Consider the following 16,794-nt stretch of genomic DNA (forward strand, 5'->3'; position numbering starts at 1 on the left):
TCACCCATACAGTATATCGAACTGCCACTTAAACAGTAAAACCGTATTAGCGAATACAGCCAAGGCCTCCAAGAACTGGTGCTATTTATTTAAATTCTTAATTTGTCATCCAAATGCAATCAGTGCATACATACAGAATGCAAACCTTGCAGAGTGTTCTTGTGAAACATCAAACTCGAAAACTTGAATATATTTCCCTTCTGTCTGATAGCAGCAAATATTTTATTTTTTGTTCTTTATTTCACCTTATACAATTTCTTGTATTAGACATTTGTTTAGTTTTCGCATACCCCTTGGGTTCAGAGCGCAGGGTCAGCCATTGTACAGCACCCCTGGAGCAATTACAAGTTAAGGGTCTTGCTCAAGGGCCCAGCAGAGTAGGATCTCTTTTGGCAGTGACGGGGATTCAAACCGGCAACCTTCTGGATACCAGCACAGATCCTTAGCCTCAGAGCCACCACTCCGCCCAATATATAACATTAGAGTTACATTAGAGGAGGACCAGTGTTGGAAAAAACCAGAGTAGTGGGAGAAAAAGGGGAGTGTTAGAAAGGAGCGCTTGTACAGAAGTGTTTTGAAATGCAAATTTACCATCCCACTGCCTAAACAAGGGCAGTAGATTTGTCATTTGTCTATTGATTTTTCACATTCTGTCCCATAGTTGTTCATTTTGGTGTAAATAAACCTCTGTTGTTTTGACCTCCTTGGCCTTTTCTGGATTCAGGAATGGCTCAAAAGCAATCCCTCTCATCACAATTGGAAGTGTGTTTATTAAAAAGGTGGATTATTGATGATCAGAAACATATTATGAAGAGGTAAGATGAGACAAGATAAAGGGTTGGGGTCCAAGGAGGATACCACATTTAATGAAGTCTTCTAAAGGGATCACAATCAAATCAGGGATCGTGTTAAGTCCATGTCACATTACACGACTTCTGGTTCTTGGGTATGCCAGATTTGCTGACGGCAGATGTTGATCTTATTGCCGGACCATGTCAGTTTACAAGGCTGAGATTCACCGGGAATATCACATGTAATGAGAGGGTGCCAACCTTGCAGCACAGTCGGTTGAGTTCACCCCTTTTTCTAATAGAGAGTTACAGTCTGCCTGACAAAGCCCATGCTGTATGAACGATTAACAGGTATGGTGAGTTTGGCCACAGTCTCATCACTGCTTTATACGTATTGTACTTCTGGATGAACTTTGGTTGGTCTTCATCTCTCTTGTACACAGAGCACACCACTGTGGCTAAAAACAAATTTTGTCGTAGCGAGTCACAGACTAGCTGGACTGAGTCACTAGGCAAATCATGAAATGTGACTGACTTCACAGGTGTTTGCGGAAATTTTGCTACAATTGTGTAAATGAAGACTACGACTGAAAACTCCTGATGTGGCTCTTAACAAACGTTCCATTGAATTATTTGTTCTTTTAGCATTTCTGAAGAGCGGAGGCCTGCCTCCTTCAGTCGCAGGTCCTTGAATGAATGACGACTTCTGGTTTGGAGGTTTCCTAAACAGTTGACGAAGTAGAAGTGGTTGAACATCTGGGATCCGACAGGAGATGTTGTCACATTTCATTCCTGAACTCTTCTGTCGGTTCTGAGAGCAGAGAGTGTTAATTACTGCGCCATCCTCGAATTCCTACCTCTGCAGAACTCCCGCAGTGCCACATGTCTGACAGTACACTCAAGGAAGAACGGGATGAATGTTGACAAGAGAAGGCACTTTTGCTAAAATGTCGTTCCTTTTTTATTGGTATCAAGTGAATGGTGAAAATATGATCCACTATTTGCTAGTACACTTCATCTACTAACAGTTTCTCCTTCAGTTGACTTGTGCAACTTTTGATCCACAAAAATTATGCAAGGACACCGTTGTGTCATCTGTGGTCTCACTGGGCTCTGAAGCTCTATTATTGTTAATAATAATATGATTATTAGCGTTAACATTCATCCATATGTAACAGTTATTGTGCTTGAGTGAGAAAATGTTACTTATGCCCATAGAATCATAGAGAAAAAAAACATCTTTTCACTGAAATCACATTTGTCAGGCACTCGACTTGATTACTTCAATTATGTTCTGCTTTTGTTGGAGTCACGGATGTTTAAATGTGGAAAATCTCATTCGGCAAAGCTATGAATAACTTGCTTATGGTAGAAAAAAAAAGGCAGCTTTATCTTTTGAACCACGCCAGGTGCCAGTTAATGACTGAGAACTTCACAAACAGCCCTAGAAATCCACTTAAAGTCTTTGGCGTGAATCACATTTGAATATTAATGAGCTGCAATTGAAAGACGAGCTGTTGACCTCAAGCTCTACAAAGTGAGCATCAGGCCTCACTTCATGTTAACAAAGGGAAAATGTGTGACAAATACACAAGAGGTTTGGCTACATCATCAATGCCAAATATATGTATTTAATTAATCTGCCACTTGAGTAATAATTCTCATGCCATTTAATTATTGTGTCCGATAATGATTATAATGTGCTACTGTTAACTTTTGTTGTTGTTTTACAGGGAGTCAGAGAATCAGGATATGCTGATCCAGGCTCTGCTGCTCAGGATGCTATGGTAACCAGAAATTTTCAAATTACTGTACCTCACAAACATGCTTCCAATTACAGTACTTTAGTATTCAAGAACACCGGCATTAATGTTGTAACCTATTGATGTTTCTGTAACACTGCAGGTTCTATGGGAAGCGTGCCAACAGAAAACAGGGGAGCATAAAAACTTGCTGCAAATGATCCTGTGTAACAAGAGCTATCAACAGCTGTGGATGGGTAATGACGGTTTAAGCCTTAAAAAAAAAAAAAAAGGGGGGGGGGGGGGGCTCGGGGAAAATGCTTACCATGGTTTAATTACAGAGAAGAAAACTGAAAAGAACAAGGATGTTAAAAGCATGACAATGACCTGGTCAGCCTCAGATTGGGGGAATAATTATAAGATCTACATTCGAAATCAAGCAAAGCCTCGATGCTCTTTAATTGGAAACTTCCAACAAAGCAAATTGTGATGCCATTGTAAAAGTGCTGTGCTTGGTCAAGCAAAGGTCGTAACTTAATTAGTAGCTAGAAGCATGTGCTCTTCTGTCTAATTCATCGCTCCCTCCTATTAAGCTTTAAAATAGGCCAGGTCCACTGAGGACAGAGTCTTGTGATCTGCAGAAGGAGGTGTGGATCCATCAATGCACATTTTGAACCCACCCTTACCAGTTCAGGGAAGTGCCTATAAAAAGGATTCACCCCTGTAGGAATTTCTTATGATTAATAATCAATAAGACTCCCACCCTGGATTTGAAAAATATTTGAAAAACAAATTTTAAATTGGTTAATTATCAGTTTTGCCTTTGCCTGTGCTACAATTGGAAAACCAAAAGAATTGTGTCCCAAATGTTGAAAGTCACTTTGGATAAAAATAAATAAATAAATGTAATGTGAAATGTAATGTAATTAAATGTTTCAGCAGGGATCCTACTTTATTTACCTTACCTTTCTCTGTTGTAGGAGGGGGTCTCTGGCCTTTGACTTATAGCAAGGCAACTGAAGCACACTTGATTAAAGATACAGAATAATATAATTTATTGATAGACACAAGGATTATATACGTATGATAAATGCATACATATGTTGACATGTAAGGTTGGATGCAGACAGACTAGACGACAAATGTGTAACAACATATAGACTGGCTGTTTACTGGTATTCAGAGTTCTACTTTATCTTGGCACAGATAAATATTTTCACAATATCAGGGGCCTCATGTATAAATGGTGCATACGCACAAAAATGTTGCGTACGAATGTTTCCACGTTCAAATCACGATGTATAAAACCTAAACTTGGCGTAAAGCCACGCACATTTCCACAGTAGCTCATATCCTGGCATACGCAAGTTCTCCGCTCTGTTTTGGAGACTGGTGGCACTCAGCGTCAAAGCAGTGCTACTGTTCCTGTGTGGTTACCCCTTTCTTTTTTAGATCCACATCCCTGACGCAGCTTTATAAATACACTGAAATTAACCACATATTGTTTATTAGTTTAATGCATCTGATTGTAATTAACCTGTAACAATATAATGGTCCACAGAATGGTCAAACTATTCTAAATACAATAGCTGCTTTAGTGTTGTTACTCTCACTGCACCTTCATTTTCTTCCCGTTAGAGGTTGCCACAGCGGATCATCTTTTTCCATATTACTCTCACTGCACCACTCGGAGTATTTATATCACTGTATCTGAGTGTGGAATCACAGCTGTACAGCAGCTGATCAGAAAGAGAATTATCGGTATATACAGCATCAAGCACACGCTGCCTCAGCCATGCTATTTATTTGAACTGCTTTCACACGGTAAACGCTTCAGAGCCTTTCCTGTACGGACCTAGCAGTTCAGAAAGAGTTTCATCCCAAGAACTCTAAACGCAATCAATCAGTCCATCAAGTGCACCTTGTACAACTGTTTGTACCTATAAGTACAATTACCTCACTGTAAACTTGCAATACAGTTATAATATTGCACAACCTGAACCACTTTATAAAGTGCGTATTTACGTATGATGACGATATCATTTTTAAGATGAAATGCAACAAAATATGTTTATTATATTATACAGATAAAACTTTAACATAGTTTAAATAATCTATATTGTTAATAAATAAACATGTGAGGACACGGTGTCACAGTGCTAGCAAGGAGATGGTGCTCCATTCACAGATTGTTCCTGCCTGGCACTGTATTCTTGCTGGTGCTGGCGTGACACTGAAAGGATAGATGGATAGAATAATTAAACATGTACTACGTAGATATTTCAATGTTCCTTAAAAGTTTTGAAGAATCTGCGTTCTAAGCTTACAGATGGCTTAACGTCTAACACAGAGCTGATTGTGTGGCAATTGGGTATTTGGAGAAAGAAAAGTAAGAACAGGAATTGGAGGTTAGTATGTTTGAAAAAGACAGTAATGCTGCAATAAATTATTTCATCAAAGGTCGCGCACGGCGCAGCAAGCATCTTGCGTAAGACATGAACAATCACTGCGCCACCATGTTTCCATTTTTAATAACATGCTTTAACTCCTATCATCATGAAAATTATATCACGTATACATCTCAGTATTTTAATTATTTAGAGAGTGGTAATATTACAAATGTAATGGATTCTGTGTCCTGTCGGAGGAAGAGAAAGCCCAGAAGCACGTAGTGATTCACATACATAGAGCACATAGAAGATCAAATACAAAACAAAGCATTTAATGTGCTACTTTAGTTACGATGGGATTTGAGAAACTAGCAAATTAAGCAATTTTAAGATGACGTTTATGATGTTCTACTTTAATGACAAAATAAACTACGTGATTAAAGTGGAAATTTCGAGATTAAAGTTGACATTTCATGCTTTTTTCCCACTGTGTACCTATTTTTTTTTTCTCTGTACCCTAATAAGCTTTCATATGACACTCAGACGGTGGGCTACGACTCGCCTTTTCACGGCAACTTTGATATCTGACAACTTCTTTTTTATTTAGGGCACTGTGCGACTTTGTGAACTTGAGCTTTCGAGTTTCTCCGACACTCTATATCACTCGATCAACTTCCTTCCTTTTATTGTTTATATCACTGTTTAAACCAACAAATAGTACGTTTTTCTTTGCCACCACTTGGTATTCGCTGGAATTGTTCTATTTCCCCCATGCTTTTGCCGTTGCCTTTTCACAGAACGCTGAGCTTAAGGGCTATTTATATTGATTTGCATATTCAAAGAGGCGTAATTCTGGGAGGAGACGGGGCACGTGCGTTACTTTTCACACTGACTGGGATTTATGTAGCGGAAGAATGTGGAAATTGGCGTTCGCACAGATTTATGCATCTGGATTTTTTTGTGCATAAGCACATTTCTGCTTTTGTCCATACGCTATGTTAAAGTGTGAATTCTTTGCACAGCGTTATGCATGAGGCCCCAGGTCTTTATGGATGATGTCCAATGTTATGTGTGGAGTCGCTGCTTTGTTGCTTGTTTGAGTTCAAGTGGAGGATTCTTCATGCATTGGAGGGCACTCTTTCTCTTTGCTGCATGATCCTTGTCAGTCTTGTGCTGCTACTTCCTCCGCTTGCCTTCTACTGACTTCTGCCACTTCGTTGGTTAAAGGCATTTACTCATTCTGTCCCAAGAAGTTAGATGCTGAAGTTCCCTTCTTGAAGTAATGGCTGCTACTCAGCCTTGTCAGACTATTGGCACACAGCTTTGATTTGACAGTCTGGCTCTCGGGTTCAGGTTCACAAAAAGGAGAGAATTTTATCTTTTCAGCTTCTCATAGAGATGGTGGCTCAATATTTTTTCGGTTTCAGAAAGTCATTTTGCTTATTTCCCTATTTCAGAGAGAATCTCAGAGTGGGTGCCCTAAGAGAATCCCCTGTGAGTTCAGAGAATGTCCAGCAAATATCCCAGAGACCTTCTTCAGGATGGTGCAGAGTTTTAAGGATAGGTTGAACCTTCTCCTGATGGGATTAAAATCACTTCCAGTTACAAAATCAGTGTCTTCTAATAGGCGAGTTCTTCTGTCCATCTTAGTTGTCATCCCTTGAATTATAGTTCTTTGTCCTTGCTTGAGTTCATGTTGCACCTTCTGGCTCAAGAGGTCTGCAGATGGGCCCCCGTTAGGGCAACTCTGAATTACACCTTTGTTATCAGATGAAGTCCAGGCAGATCCTGGTACAAGCTGGAGTTCAGGCAGTTAGTTTGGAAAGCATGTGGGGGAAGGAGCAGTTGGATGCCTGCATCCCTGTTTCATCTGCTTTCTTAACAGGCCTGGTGGGCCACAAAAGCCTAGAAGAATGGGCAATGCCTACTTTGTCCTACACCCCCTTGAAATTTTTCACATTTTATTGTTACACAACGTTGAATCACAGTGGATTCCACTTGGATTTTTTACACTAATCAGAAGATAAAGACTCTTTAATGTTAACATGAAAATGGATCTCTGCAAAGTGATCTAAACTAATTACAAATCTCTATATTATAATAAAAAATTCCTGGGATGAGACGAGACTTTTTAGCCTGGGGCAAGATGAATCTTTTTCAGAGAGACACTCACGTCCTACAAGACAAGCCTTTGTGCCAAGAGATTTAACCACGCCCGGGGCCAGAAATAAAAGACAAAGTGTAGATGACAAAGTAGAATGTCATAAAAAGAATTCAAAAACATTGGCACGATACACATGCAGATCAGGTTAGAGATAATGAAAGTACTAAAATTCGAAAGTCATAGTAAAGATTGCATTAGCGCAAACAAACAGAAATTATTACTCGGTGAAATAACAGAACAGCGAAAAGAGATCGAATAGATTGTTCGGATTTAAACTTTAAGATGGAAACTTGCAGATCACCTAATTTGTGTTGCCATCAGGGAAAAGTAGTGTTTCTTCCCAATGAAGAGGTGTATCCGGGATAATTAAAAGATTTGTTGTTTGGTGAAAGTGAAAACCACATACGCAGGCGGCATAGATGCAAAGTGGCTGGTGAATAGCGCAGGCCTTTTGGTTGATGAGAGAAGTGAGCAGGGGGCGAAGCCCCATAGAATAAAACAAAAACTAATTGATCTCATAAATAATCACCTCTTTAAAACATTATTTAGCAGATGCACCTTTGGATTCCATCCCAGCATTGAGTCCGTGTGCACAGGTTTCTCTCGCTCTATCAGCTTTGCACATCAGAACACTGTCATTTTTCATTAATTCTTCTTTGCAAAACTGCTCAAGCTCTGTGAGGCTGCTGTGAGATTGAGAGTGAACAGCCATTTTTAAATCCAGCCACTAATTCTCTGTGGGATTCAGGTCTGGGCTCTGACTTGGCTACTTCAGGATATTAACATTTGTGTTTGAGGTTGTTGACTTGCTGAGAAACAAAGCTTCTCCCAAGGTTCAGGTTTCTTACAGGATTGTTTTTGTCGAGGATTTATTTTCCTGTATTTTGGGGCATTCACCTTCTCCATCACCCTTTCAGGGACTGCTGCAATGAAGCATCCCCATAACATGATGCTGCCACCACCGCACTTTGTGGTGCGGATGGTGTGTTTTGGGTAATGTGCAGTGTTTGGCTTATAACAAGCATGCTGTTTAGTCTGATGGCTCAATGTTGGTCTTGTCAGACCATAAAAACTCTTCTAGCTGACTTCAGAGTCCCCCATATGCCCTCTGCTGAGCTGTCATTTGCATTTTTACAGTGACTTTCTCTTTGCCACTCTCCCATAAAGCTGCAACTGGTGAAGCACCCAGGCAACAGTTGTCATCTGCACAGTCTCTCCAATCACAGTGGCTGTAGCTTGTAACTCCTTCAAAGTTCCTACAGGTCCTTTGTTGGGCTCCTTCACTAGTCGTCTTATTGCATGATCACTCAGTTTTTGTGGATGGCCTGCACTGTCCAGATTGACAGCTGTGCCATATCTCTTTCCATTTCTTAATTATTAATTTAACTGGATATTCAGTGGCCTGGGTATTTTTTTTTACTCTCTGTCCCTTGACTTGTCCTTTTCAATCAACTTTTCACATAATAACATGGAGTGATCTTTTGTCTTCATTGTGTAGAATAGACCACCATACTGACATGACTGTCTGTTCTACCACTTCCTCTGCTGGGTCCAGCCTAACTCTCAAGGTTGCATTAGACTTTTCAATCAGGTTTAACATGGTGTTTCAACTTTATAACCCAAATGTATCAGTACAGCATTTTTAGAACACAGCTATCATAATCTATGCAGTCTTCTTGTCCGTAGTTCTGTTCAAAGTCCAAAGCCCCCATCCACATTGTCCGCTTTATTTATAACAGGAGTTGCGACTGTCAAATTGGAATTAGATTGACAGCAACAAAGTTGTCTGTCCCTTCTTGCATTTTTAATATCACCTGGGACACAGAGCAAGTGCTTCCCCAGAATTCTTCTTTCAGAACGTTTCCAACTGCATTTTGGGTGTACATCATCTGTTTATGTCTGCATAGGTTTTCCTTCAGGCACTCCGTTTTGATCCCTATAGTCAAACGTCAGGCACATTATGTTGACTGCTGACTCTAAATGTTGTCAGTGGGAGTGATTGTGGGCTACGGCATGAGTGTGACCTGCAATGTATTGGTTCCTTACATTCGCTGGGAGCCGTCAAATCATTTTGAAAATGAGACTGGGGTCAATTCAAACTCATTTTGGCTTACTGAACTGTCAGTTTGCAGCCTGACACAAGAATTTTACATCTCAGAGGAAGCAAAAGACCTACACAAGCACTTAAAATCAATGTTTCTTTTATTCATCCTCTTCATCTTCGCTGATTGCCAGTTTTCATGCCCACTGTGGCTTCAAACATTTCATCTGACTTTCCTACTTTTCTTACATTCTACACTCCAGGACATTCATTTTTCTTTGTGGTATTAACTTCTACTGATACTCTCACAGGCTTGCTGGCACAATGGTTAACGCTGCTGCCTCACCAATTCAGAGTCTGAAGTATGAATTTGGGTCTGGGCACTGCCAGTGGAGTTTCCTCATTCTTCCTGTGTCTAGGTGGGTTTCTCTCTTCACACATACAGACACAAATGTTGCCCTTCCTAAGTTCAAACTGATGTGTGTGGTACTGAGCCCGCCCTGTCTGGGGTTGTTTATTGGTTTCTGGTGTAACCCCAAGGTTACACCAGAAAACACCAGCAAAAATGGACAATACACAATTCTTCTTCCTCCTCCATGAGAGCATTGCCCGCTGCCACCTGACTCTGACTTATTTAAGTGAGGTTTTTAAAGCTGACCTGTGAACTGCTTCCAGTCTCCTACCCAAGTCATCTGGGGCACTTCTGGGTCTCGTGGACATCAGAGCAGTCCTCCCCTGACAGTGCCCAAAGACCCTGACAAGGCCGTATTTCTGGACTCCAACTCCCATGCCACCCGGTGGGTGTCCTAATTGGGTTTAGCCCTGAAAAACTCTGCCACCTACAGTATAGGGGAATGAACTTCACTTGTTACTTTCATTATTACCTCCTGACCGGGTATGAATTGAGGATGCCTGTCCTTCCTTTCGGGCACCTTCAGTGGTCAAATGTTACAAGGATAACCTCCATCTCCTTAGCAAATTAAAAAATCGAGTAAAAGATTTATTTTTTTTATATATTTATTTTTTAGAGCATTGCTTTAAATGCTACCACTTCTTAGATATTAACAATCTTTCATTAAATGTATGCCTTTAACTATATTTGCTTTTATGCATTTCTTAGGGTTCAGATTTTTTTAATGAAAGAAATACTGTAACTACTAGAATATTGCTCTGGAAAAATAATCAAAAACATGAGAAAAGTGAGAGTGCTGGAAAAGTATTTCATAATTTAAGAGCAGTTCTTATGAACGAGACCCTATGGGTCTTAAGCAGTAGACATAAGAAGAAAAACTCCTTCAAAGTAAAACAATAAAGAAAGTCAAACAGGTCAAATGGTTTTACCTTAATATAAAGGCAGAATGTTTTTTACGGGATAAGTGAAAGGTTTACACATTATCCTTTCAAAAAGCCATAATGTTTTATGAATAAAAACAGCAAGCAATCAATTAGAATAGAAAACATGACATATATAATAAAATATGAATAAATATGAAATATTTATAAGGAATAAAGCACTGTTGAATGTGAAACACATATTTACATGGTTTTAAGGAACAGCTTTGTGATATGAATAATCAGGCTTGTAAATGGACGATGATGTGGTTAACACTAAGTCCTCCAGAGCCCTGGGTTCAAATTCCCACTTGGGTACTGTCTGCATGTACAGACTGCATGTGCCTGTGTCGAGTTTTCTTCAGATACTCTGGATTTCAGCCCTAAGATGTGCACAATAGGTTTATTAATGACACCTATGATACTTGGCCTTATAGGTGTAGCATCATCGTGGTCCACTGCTGCCTTATGGATCCAGCATCCTCTCTTTGAATCCTACGCATGTTTGATGTTTGTCCGGAGTTTGTACATTCACTGTTGTCTGTATATGTCATGCTTAAGCCAGGTTTCCACTCCAGATTATGTTAAAAATTTCCTTTTTTTCTGTTGCTTCTGATGGTTTTGTTTATTATTTGTGTAATTATTTTTTGCTGTGTTATTCTGTTTTGTTAATTTAGATTCTTTGCATGTTATCCTGTTCTCTGATGTTGTGTTTTTGTGGGTGGATACCAAAGAGGCGGGGCCACCCAGCCATCACTGTTAAGGGAACGCCCCCAGGCAGGCTGGGAAGTGGAGTCCCTTTACGGCCCTAATGCACTGTGCTCTGGTGGATTTTGGTGGTTCTTGTGAGTACTGCTTTTTCACTTGTATTTTTGCTGTGGTTTTAGACTTTTTGCTGCTGTTTCTTGGTTTGTTCTTGTGGTTTTTGATTTGGAACTCGTATGCCTTGGACGGCCTTTAAGGCAATTTCTTCTTTGTTTATTTTTTGCTCTTTGGAACCTTTTGTTGTATTTTTCCTTTTTATTCAATACATCATCCTTTATAACGTTTTCTTATAGCTTTGCTCTATACAACCCAGGGGGTTGATAATTATCCTCTCCCTTGTGGGGAATTCTGAGTGTGTCAAATCAGAATCAAAAGACGGAGATTTGTTTAAATAACCAGTAATCAGAATATCATGGAAAATAAGTCACAGGTTTTGTCCAACCTCAGATACCACTGACTGTTTTAATACTGTCACACCAATGACATCATAACTGGGGTAGCCCCGGTGCATCATGGGAGTATTGCCGTGAAAAGGGCAACACAAAAACCACAAAATAGCATCGGCCATTGTCAAACAATGTGCAGCTGGATGATAAATTGGACTGGACTGCCAATACTGATTCTCTGTGCAAGAGAGGACAGAGCCGGCTATACTTCCTTAGAAGACTAAAGTCCTTCAACATCTGCAATAAGATGCTGCAGATGTTCTATCAGACGGTTGTGGCGAGTGCCCTCTTCTACGCGTTGGTTTGCTGGGGAGGCAGCATTACGAAGAAGGACGCCTCACTCCTGGACAAACTGGTGAGGAAGGCAGGCTCTATTGTAGGCATGGAGCTGGACAGTTTGACATCTGTGGCGTAGCGACGGGCGCTCAGCAGGCTCCTGTAAATTATGGAGAATCCACTGCATCCACTAAACAGTGTCATCAGTGACAGAGGAGCAGCTTCAGCGACAGACTGCTGTCACCGTCCTGCTCCACTGACAGACTGAGGAGATCGTACCACCCGGGTTGGGGGGGTAAACGTCAACATTATTCAAAGTTATTGTCTGTTTTTACCTGCGTTTTTATTACTCTTTAATTTAATATTGTTTTTTGTATCAGTATGCTGCTGTTGGAGTATGTGAGTTTCCCCTTGGGATTAATAAAGTATCTATCTATCTATCTATCTATCTATCTATCTATCTATCTATCTATCTATCTATCTATCTATCTATCTATCTATCTATCTATCTATCTATCTATCTATCTATCTATCTATCTATCTATCTATCTATCTATCTATCTATCTATCTATCTATCATCACTCACTTCTGGTTCGTTTTCTAAGCAAGGCAATAGAGATCACTCCAAAAAATGGTGATACTCGTAATAAATAAAATGATGTCAGATTAACTGCATTAAATAAGTTCCACACAGACAAACTGTTTGGAGAAATAGAATCTACATGTCCCAAAAGCTAACCTGAACATGAAATGGTTTATGAGAAGAAGAAAAAAATAATAATCGAAACCAAATCATAATATTATGTGAAACAAATGATTGAATATTTTAGAAATTGCTCCTTTTTGGTTTATATGGTTAGAGTTGTGTCTTTGTTTTCACATTGCAGCATAATAATTTAGGGATGCTGCCTCACAGCTCCTTCTCATTTTAACTCCCAGGCCAGCCAATGTGTTTGGGATTTGCACATTCACTGTGTACTTCAGAATTCCATTCGCACCTTAGAAAGTGTAGACGTGAGTTTGTGTCCTGCGGAAAATCGTTGTGAAGGGAGCTCTGTGTAAATCCGATGTTAAATAATGTGTATGTCAGACTTGCCAAGTGCAGTTGCTGAGCTCATCACTGGGCTGGGTCAATTTACACAATGGGTGTATCACATTTAGCAAAATGTGCACCGACTGCCCAGCACACTTGTGCTCGTCCCTATTTCTGACATCCAGTAGTGTTGTGCCTGACAGAGTCTGATCAGAGTCAATCTCATCCCCTTGTTCCTTTTTCTATTCTGTTGTGGTATGTAAAACACAAAACCTCAGACAAATGAGTCTGTCTTCTTTTTATGAGGTTCCTTATTTCTAATCACTGCATTATGTGCATTGTACTTCTGGATGACCATTCATTGGTTTTCAGTTCTCATGCACACAGAGCCCATTCCTAAGACTACAGACAAAGTCAATCTGTTTGATTTTGTCTGGACAAGTTGTGGACTAGCTGGAGTGACTCACTAGCTATATAAGAGTAGGTGACTGGCCTTCATGAGAGCTTGTCGATGGCTACCTCCGACTCACTAAGATTATGTAAATGTAGGCTGAGAGTGAAAATCTGTGGAAAAGTCGTCAACTGTCACATGGCCTTAAGCGAACACAACCTGCCTATATTTCTACCTCGACCCAAATATGCCAAGAAGTGTGAGAGGTACCTTGTCACAGAGGAAAAGATTCTGTAAGGAGAAAGTATGACAGTGTTCAAACTGAATGACACCCTCCTAGACAAAAGCCCAATTAGTCAGTTGAGCCAAAGTAGTTTTTGATCAGCTAAGATGCATCTCGAGACCCAGTAGGAATGTTCTAAGTAGGGAGTGCCAACTGAGAGAAAAGAATTTGATTACACTTAGTGGAATTCATTCTACTTTCCAGATTTTTTTTATTAATTGTATTGATTTTATTAAAATAACATTCCATACAAATAACTCAAGTTTTACAAAAAAAAGGTTCAAAACAAATCAACCCCCACCCCTGAAAAAGAGAGGTAGGCCAGCAGAGTAAAACTTAAAGCTAGTAAAAATAAGTAAATAGATAAATTAATAAATGGAGTAAAAGAGAGGAGAGAACCTGCATCCTCAATTTAAATGCTTATTCTAAAATGTTACTGATTAGTTTTGTACAGATCCTCTAAGTCAGTCAGTCAGTCATTCTCCAACCCGCTATATCCTAACACAGGATCAATCCCAGCCAGCACAGGGCGCAAGACAGGAACAAACCTCGGGCAGGGTGCCAGCCCACCGAAGGGCACACACACATACACCCAGCACACACTAGGGACAATTTGCAGCATTTGTCGATTTTCGCAAAGCGTTCGACTCAGTTGATCGAGCTGCCCTGTGGGACATCCTGAGGATTCGCGGGATCCCCTCGAGGTTGCTGGATATCATGGCCGGCCTGTACACTGGTACTGTGAGTGCTGTGCAGAGTGGAGGCAGGACCTCTGCATTTTTCCCAGTTGATTCTGGGGTTCATCAGGGGTGTGTTGTTGCTCCTACTCTGTTCAATGCTTGTATGGACTGGGTGTTGGGCAAGGTCATGGGGTCCAGCAGCTGTGGGGCATCTGTTGGTGAAGAAAGGTTCACAGATCTTGACTTTGTTGACGATGCTGTGATCTTCGCAGAGTCAATGGAGGCTCTGATCAGGGCTCTCGAGAGACTGAGTGAGGAGTCTGAGTGTCTGGGCTTGCAAGTGTGCTGACAAAATCCAAGATCCAGGCCTTTAATGACCTCTTGGGCACAGACATCAGTGGTGTGTCTGTTTGCAGAGAGAGTGTCGACCTCATCGAGAGGTTTACTTACCTTGGCAGTGACATTTATGTCTCTGGTGACTCTTCCTATGAAGTCAGTAGACGGATTGAGAGAGAATGGGGGGTCATGAGGTCACTGGAAAGGGGTGTGTGGCACTCCTGATATCTATGCAAAAGGACGAAGGTCCAAGTCTTTAGAGTCCTGGTGCTTCCTGTCTTTCTATATGGTTGCGAGACATGGACGCTATCCAGTGACCTGAGATGAAGACTGGACTCCTTTGGTACTGTGTCCCTTGGGTACTGCTGGTTTGACTTTGTGTCGAATGAGCGGTTACTCATGAAGTCCCGAATGAGGCACATTACCTGCATTGTGAGGGAGCGTCAGTTACGGCACAACGGCCATGTGGTGCGTTTCCCGGAGGGTGATCCAGCTCATTGTTTGGGACCCGAGTGGCTGGACCAGACCAAGGGGTCACCCATGTAAAACCTGGCTGCGGCAGATAGATGGTCATTTCCGGAGGGTGGGACTGGACTGTGTGTCTGCCTGGGGGGTTGCAAACCGGGATCCCGAGTTGTTTCGTTGTGTAGTGGGTGCGACAACTCACTGCACCAGTACATGCTCCCCAAATTGACTTGAATGCACCTAACCTGCATGTCTTTGGACTGTGGGAGGAAACCCATGTAGACACGGGGAGAACATGCAAACTCCACGCAGGGTGGACCCAGGAAGTGAACCTGGGTCACCTTACTGCGAGGCAGCAGTGCTACCATTGCGCCACTGTGCTGCCCCAGATCCTCTAAGTGCGAATTAGATTTTTTCCAATTTCAAATAGTATATAATGTCAGTTTCCCACTGACTTAAAAAGAGGTGAGTTTGGATTCTTCCAGTTGAGCAAGATAAGTCTACATGCCAAAGAAATAAAGGCAATTCCAGTTCATTGTTTGGGACCTGAGTGGCTGGACCAGACCAAGGGGTCACCTTCCAGTCCTTCTCCCACCTGGAAGTACACCAAACACAGCTGTTAGTGGGTTAGGAAGGATTGTGACACCACTGTCTGATTGGCATTTAAAGATTTTGGTCCAGAATGATGTTAATTTGGCGCTGGCCCAAAACATGTGACCCAGTAAGGTCGGAACTTGATTGCAGCGTTTGCAGGTTGGATCTTGCCCTGGAAACATTTTGGACAATTTTAAGCAAGACAGATGTGCTCGATATATAATTTTGAGTCGAATAATTCTATGCTTTGCGCATATGGAGCTCAAGTGTAGATTTCTTAGACTAGATCTTCACAATCGTGTTAGCATGGCACTCCCAGGAATGAGAGGTATTTCAGTTGCACCCGCCTGGCTGCATACATTCTTTAATTTTTAAACCAGCCCAGGGTCACAGTAGGTCAGAGCTTATCCCAGCAGCACTGGGCCCAAGGCAGGACACAATTCAAATGGCAGAGTGGTGCTTTGGCTATGGCACCAGGCTTCAAACCACACAATTGGCAGCTCCGTTCTATTAAAATGCAACAAATGTAAAATGAATGATTGCATTGTTTTTATTGTAACCAAAATTAATAGGAGTCTGGCATCCCAGTATAATTAGAAACAGAGAAATCAGCATTCTGGTATCCCTCAATCATGCCTTGATTAACAAGCATTGCCTTTCTGACATTTACTTGATAAAATAGTAAAAAAAAAATATGAATAAATATTCTTCTTATTAGAGATTTATTTAAATAACAAACTTTCTTGTGATCAAATACACCGTATTCATCAGAAATAGACTCTAATTTTTAAAGAAATATTCAGCGAGATTACTGCTGTGCAATCGTACCACATCGCTTTGTTATGCTTCAAGCACAAAAATGTGTTGTTTTTATTGAGCTGTCTAATTATGGGCGAACTAATCACACTTCTTAAAGGTTTTAATTCTGTTCTTGTCATAAGCTTCAAAACAGTAGTGCATCATAAAAGAAAATAACACTTTATCAGTTCCTCTGGGATTTGTATCCTAATTTATTTATTAGCCATTTCTTTGTAGGCAAGGCCACATCTGTCACTTTTGTTCTT

General features: G+C 40.8%; 1 protein-coding gene across 1 annotated transcript in view; it reads left to right on the forward strand.

Moving 5' to 3' along the window:
- LOC114655087 (annexin A10-like) overlaps positions 1–16,794 on the forward strand; it is a 136,476-nt gene that overhangs the window by 77,390 nt on the left and 42,292 nt on the right. The window contains exons 7-8 of the mRNA XM_028805979.2: positions 2,525–2,578; positions 2,697–2,790. Of these exons, the coding sequence (XP_028661812.1) occupies positions 2,525–2,578; positions 2,697–2,790 (148 nt within the window). The remainder of the gene's footprint in view (positions 1–2,524; positions 2,579–2,696; positions 2,791–16,794) is intronic.

The sequence above is a fragment of the Erpetoichthys calabaricus genome, chromosome 7 (genome assembly GCF_900747795.2).
Source record: "Erpetoichthys calabaricus chromosome 7, fErpCal1.3, whole genome shotgun sequence".
Lineage (NCBI taxonomy): Eukaryota > Metazoa > Chordata > Cladistia > Polypteriformes > Polypteridae > Erpetoichthys > Erpetoichthys calabaricus.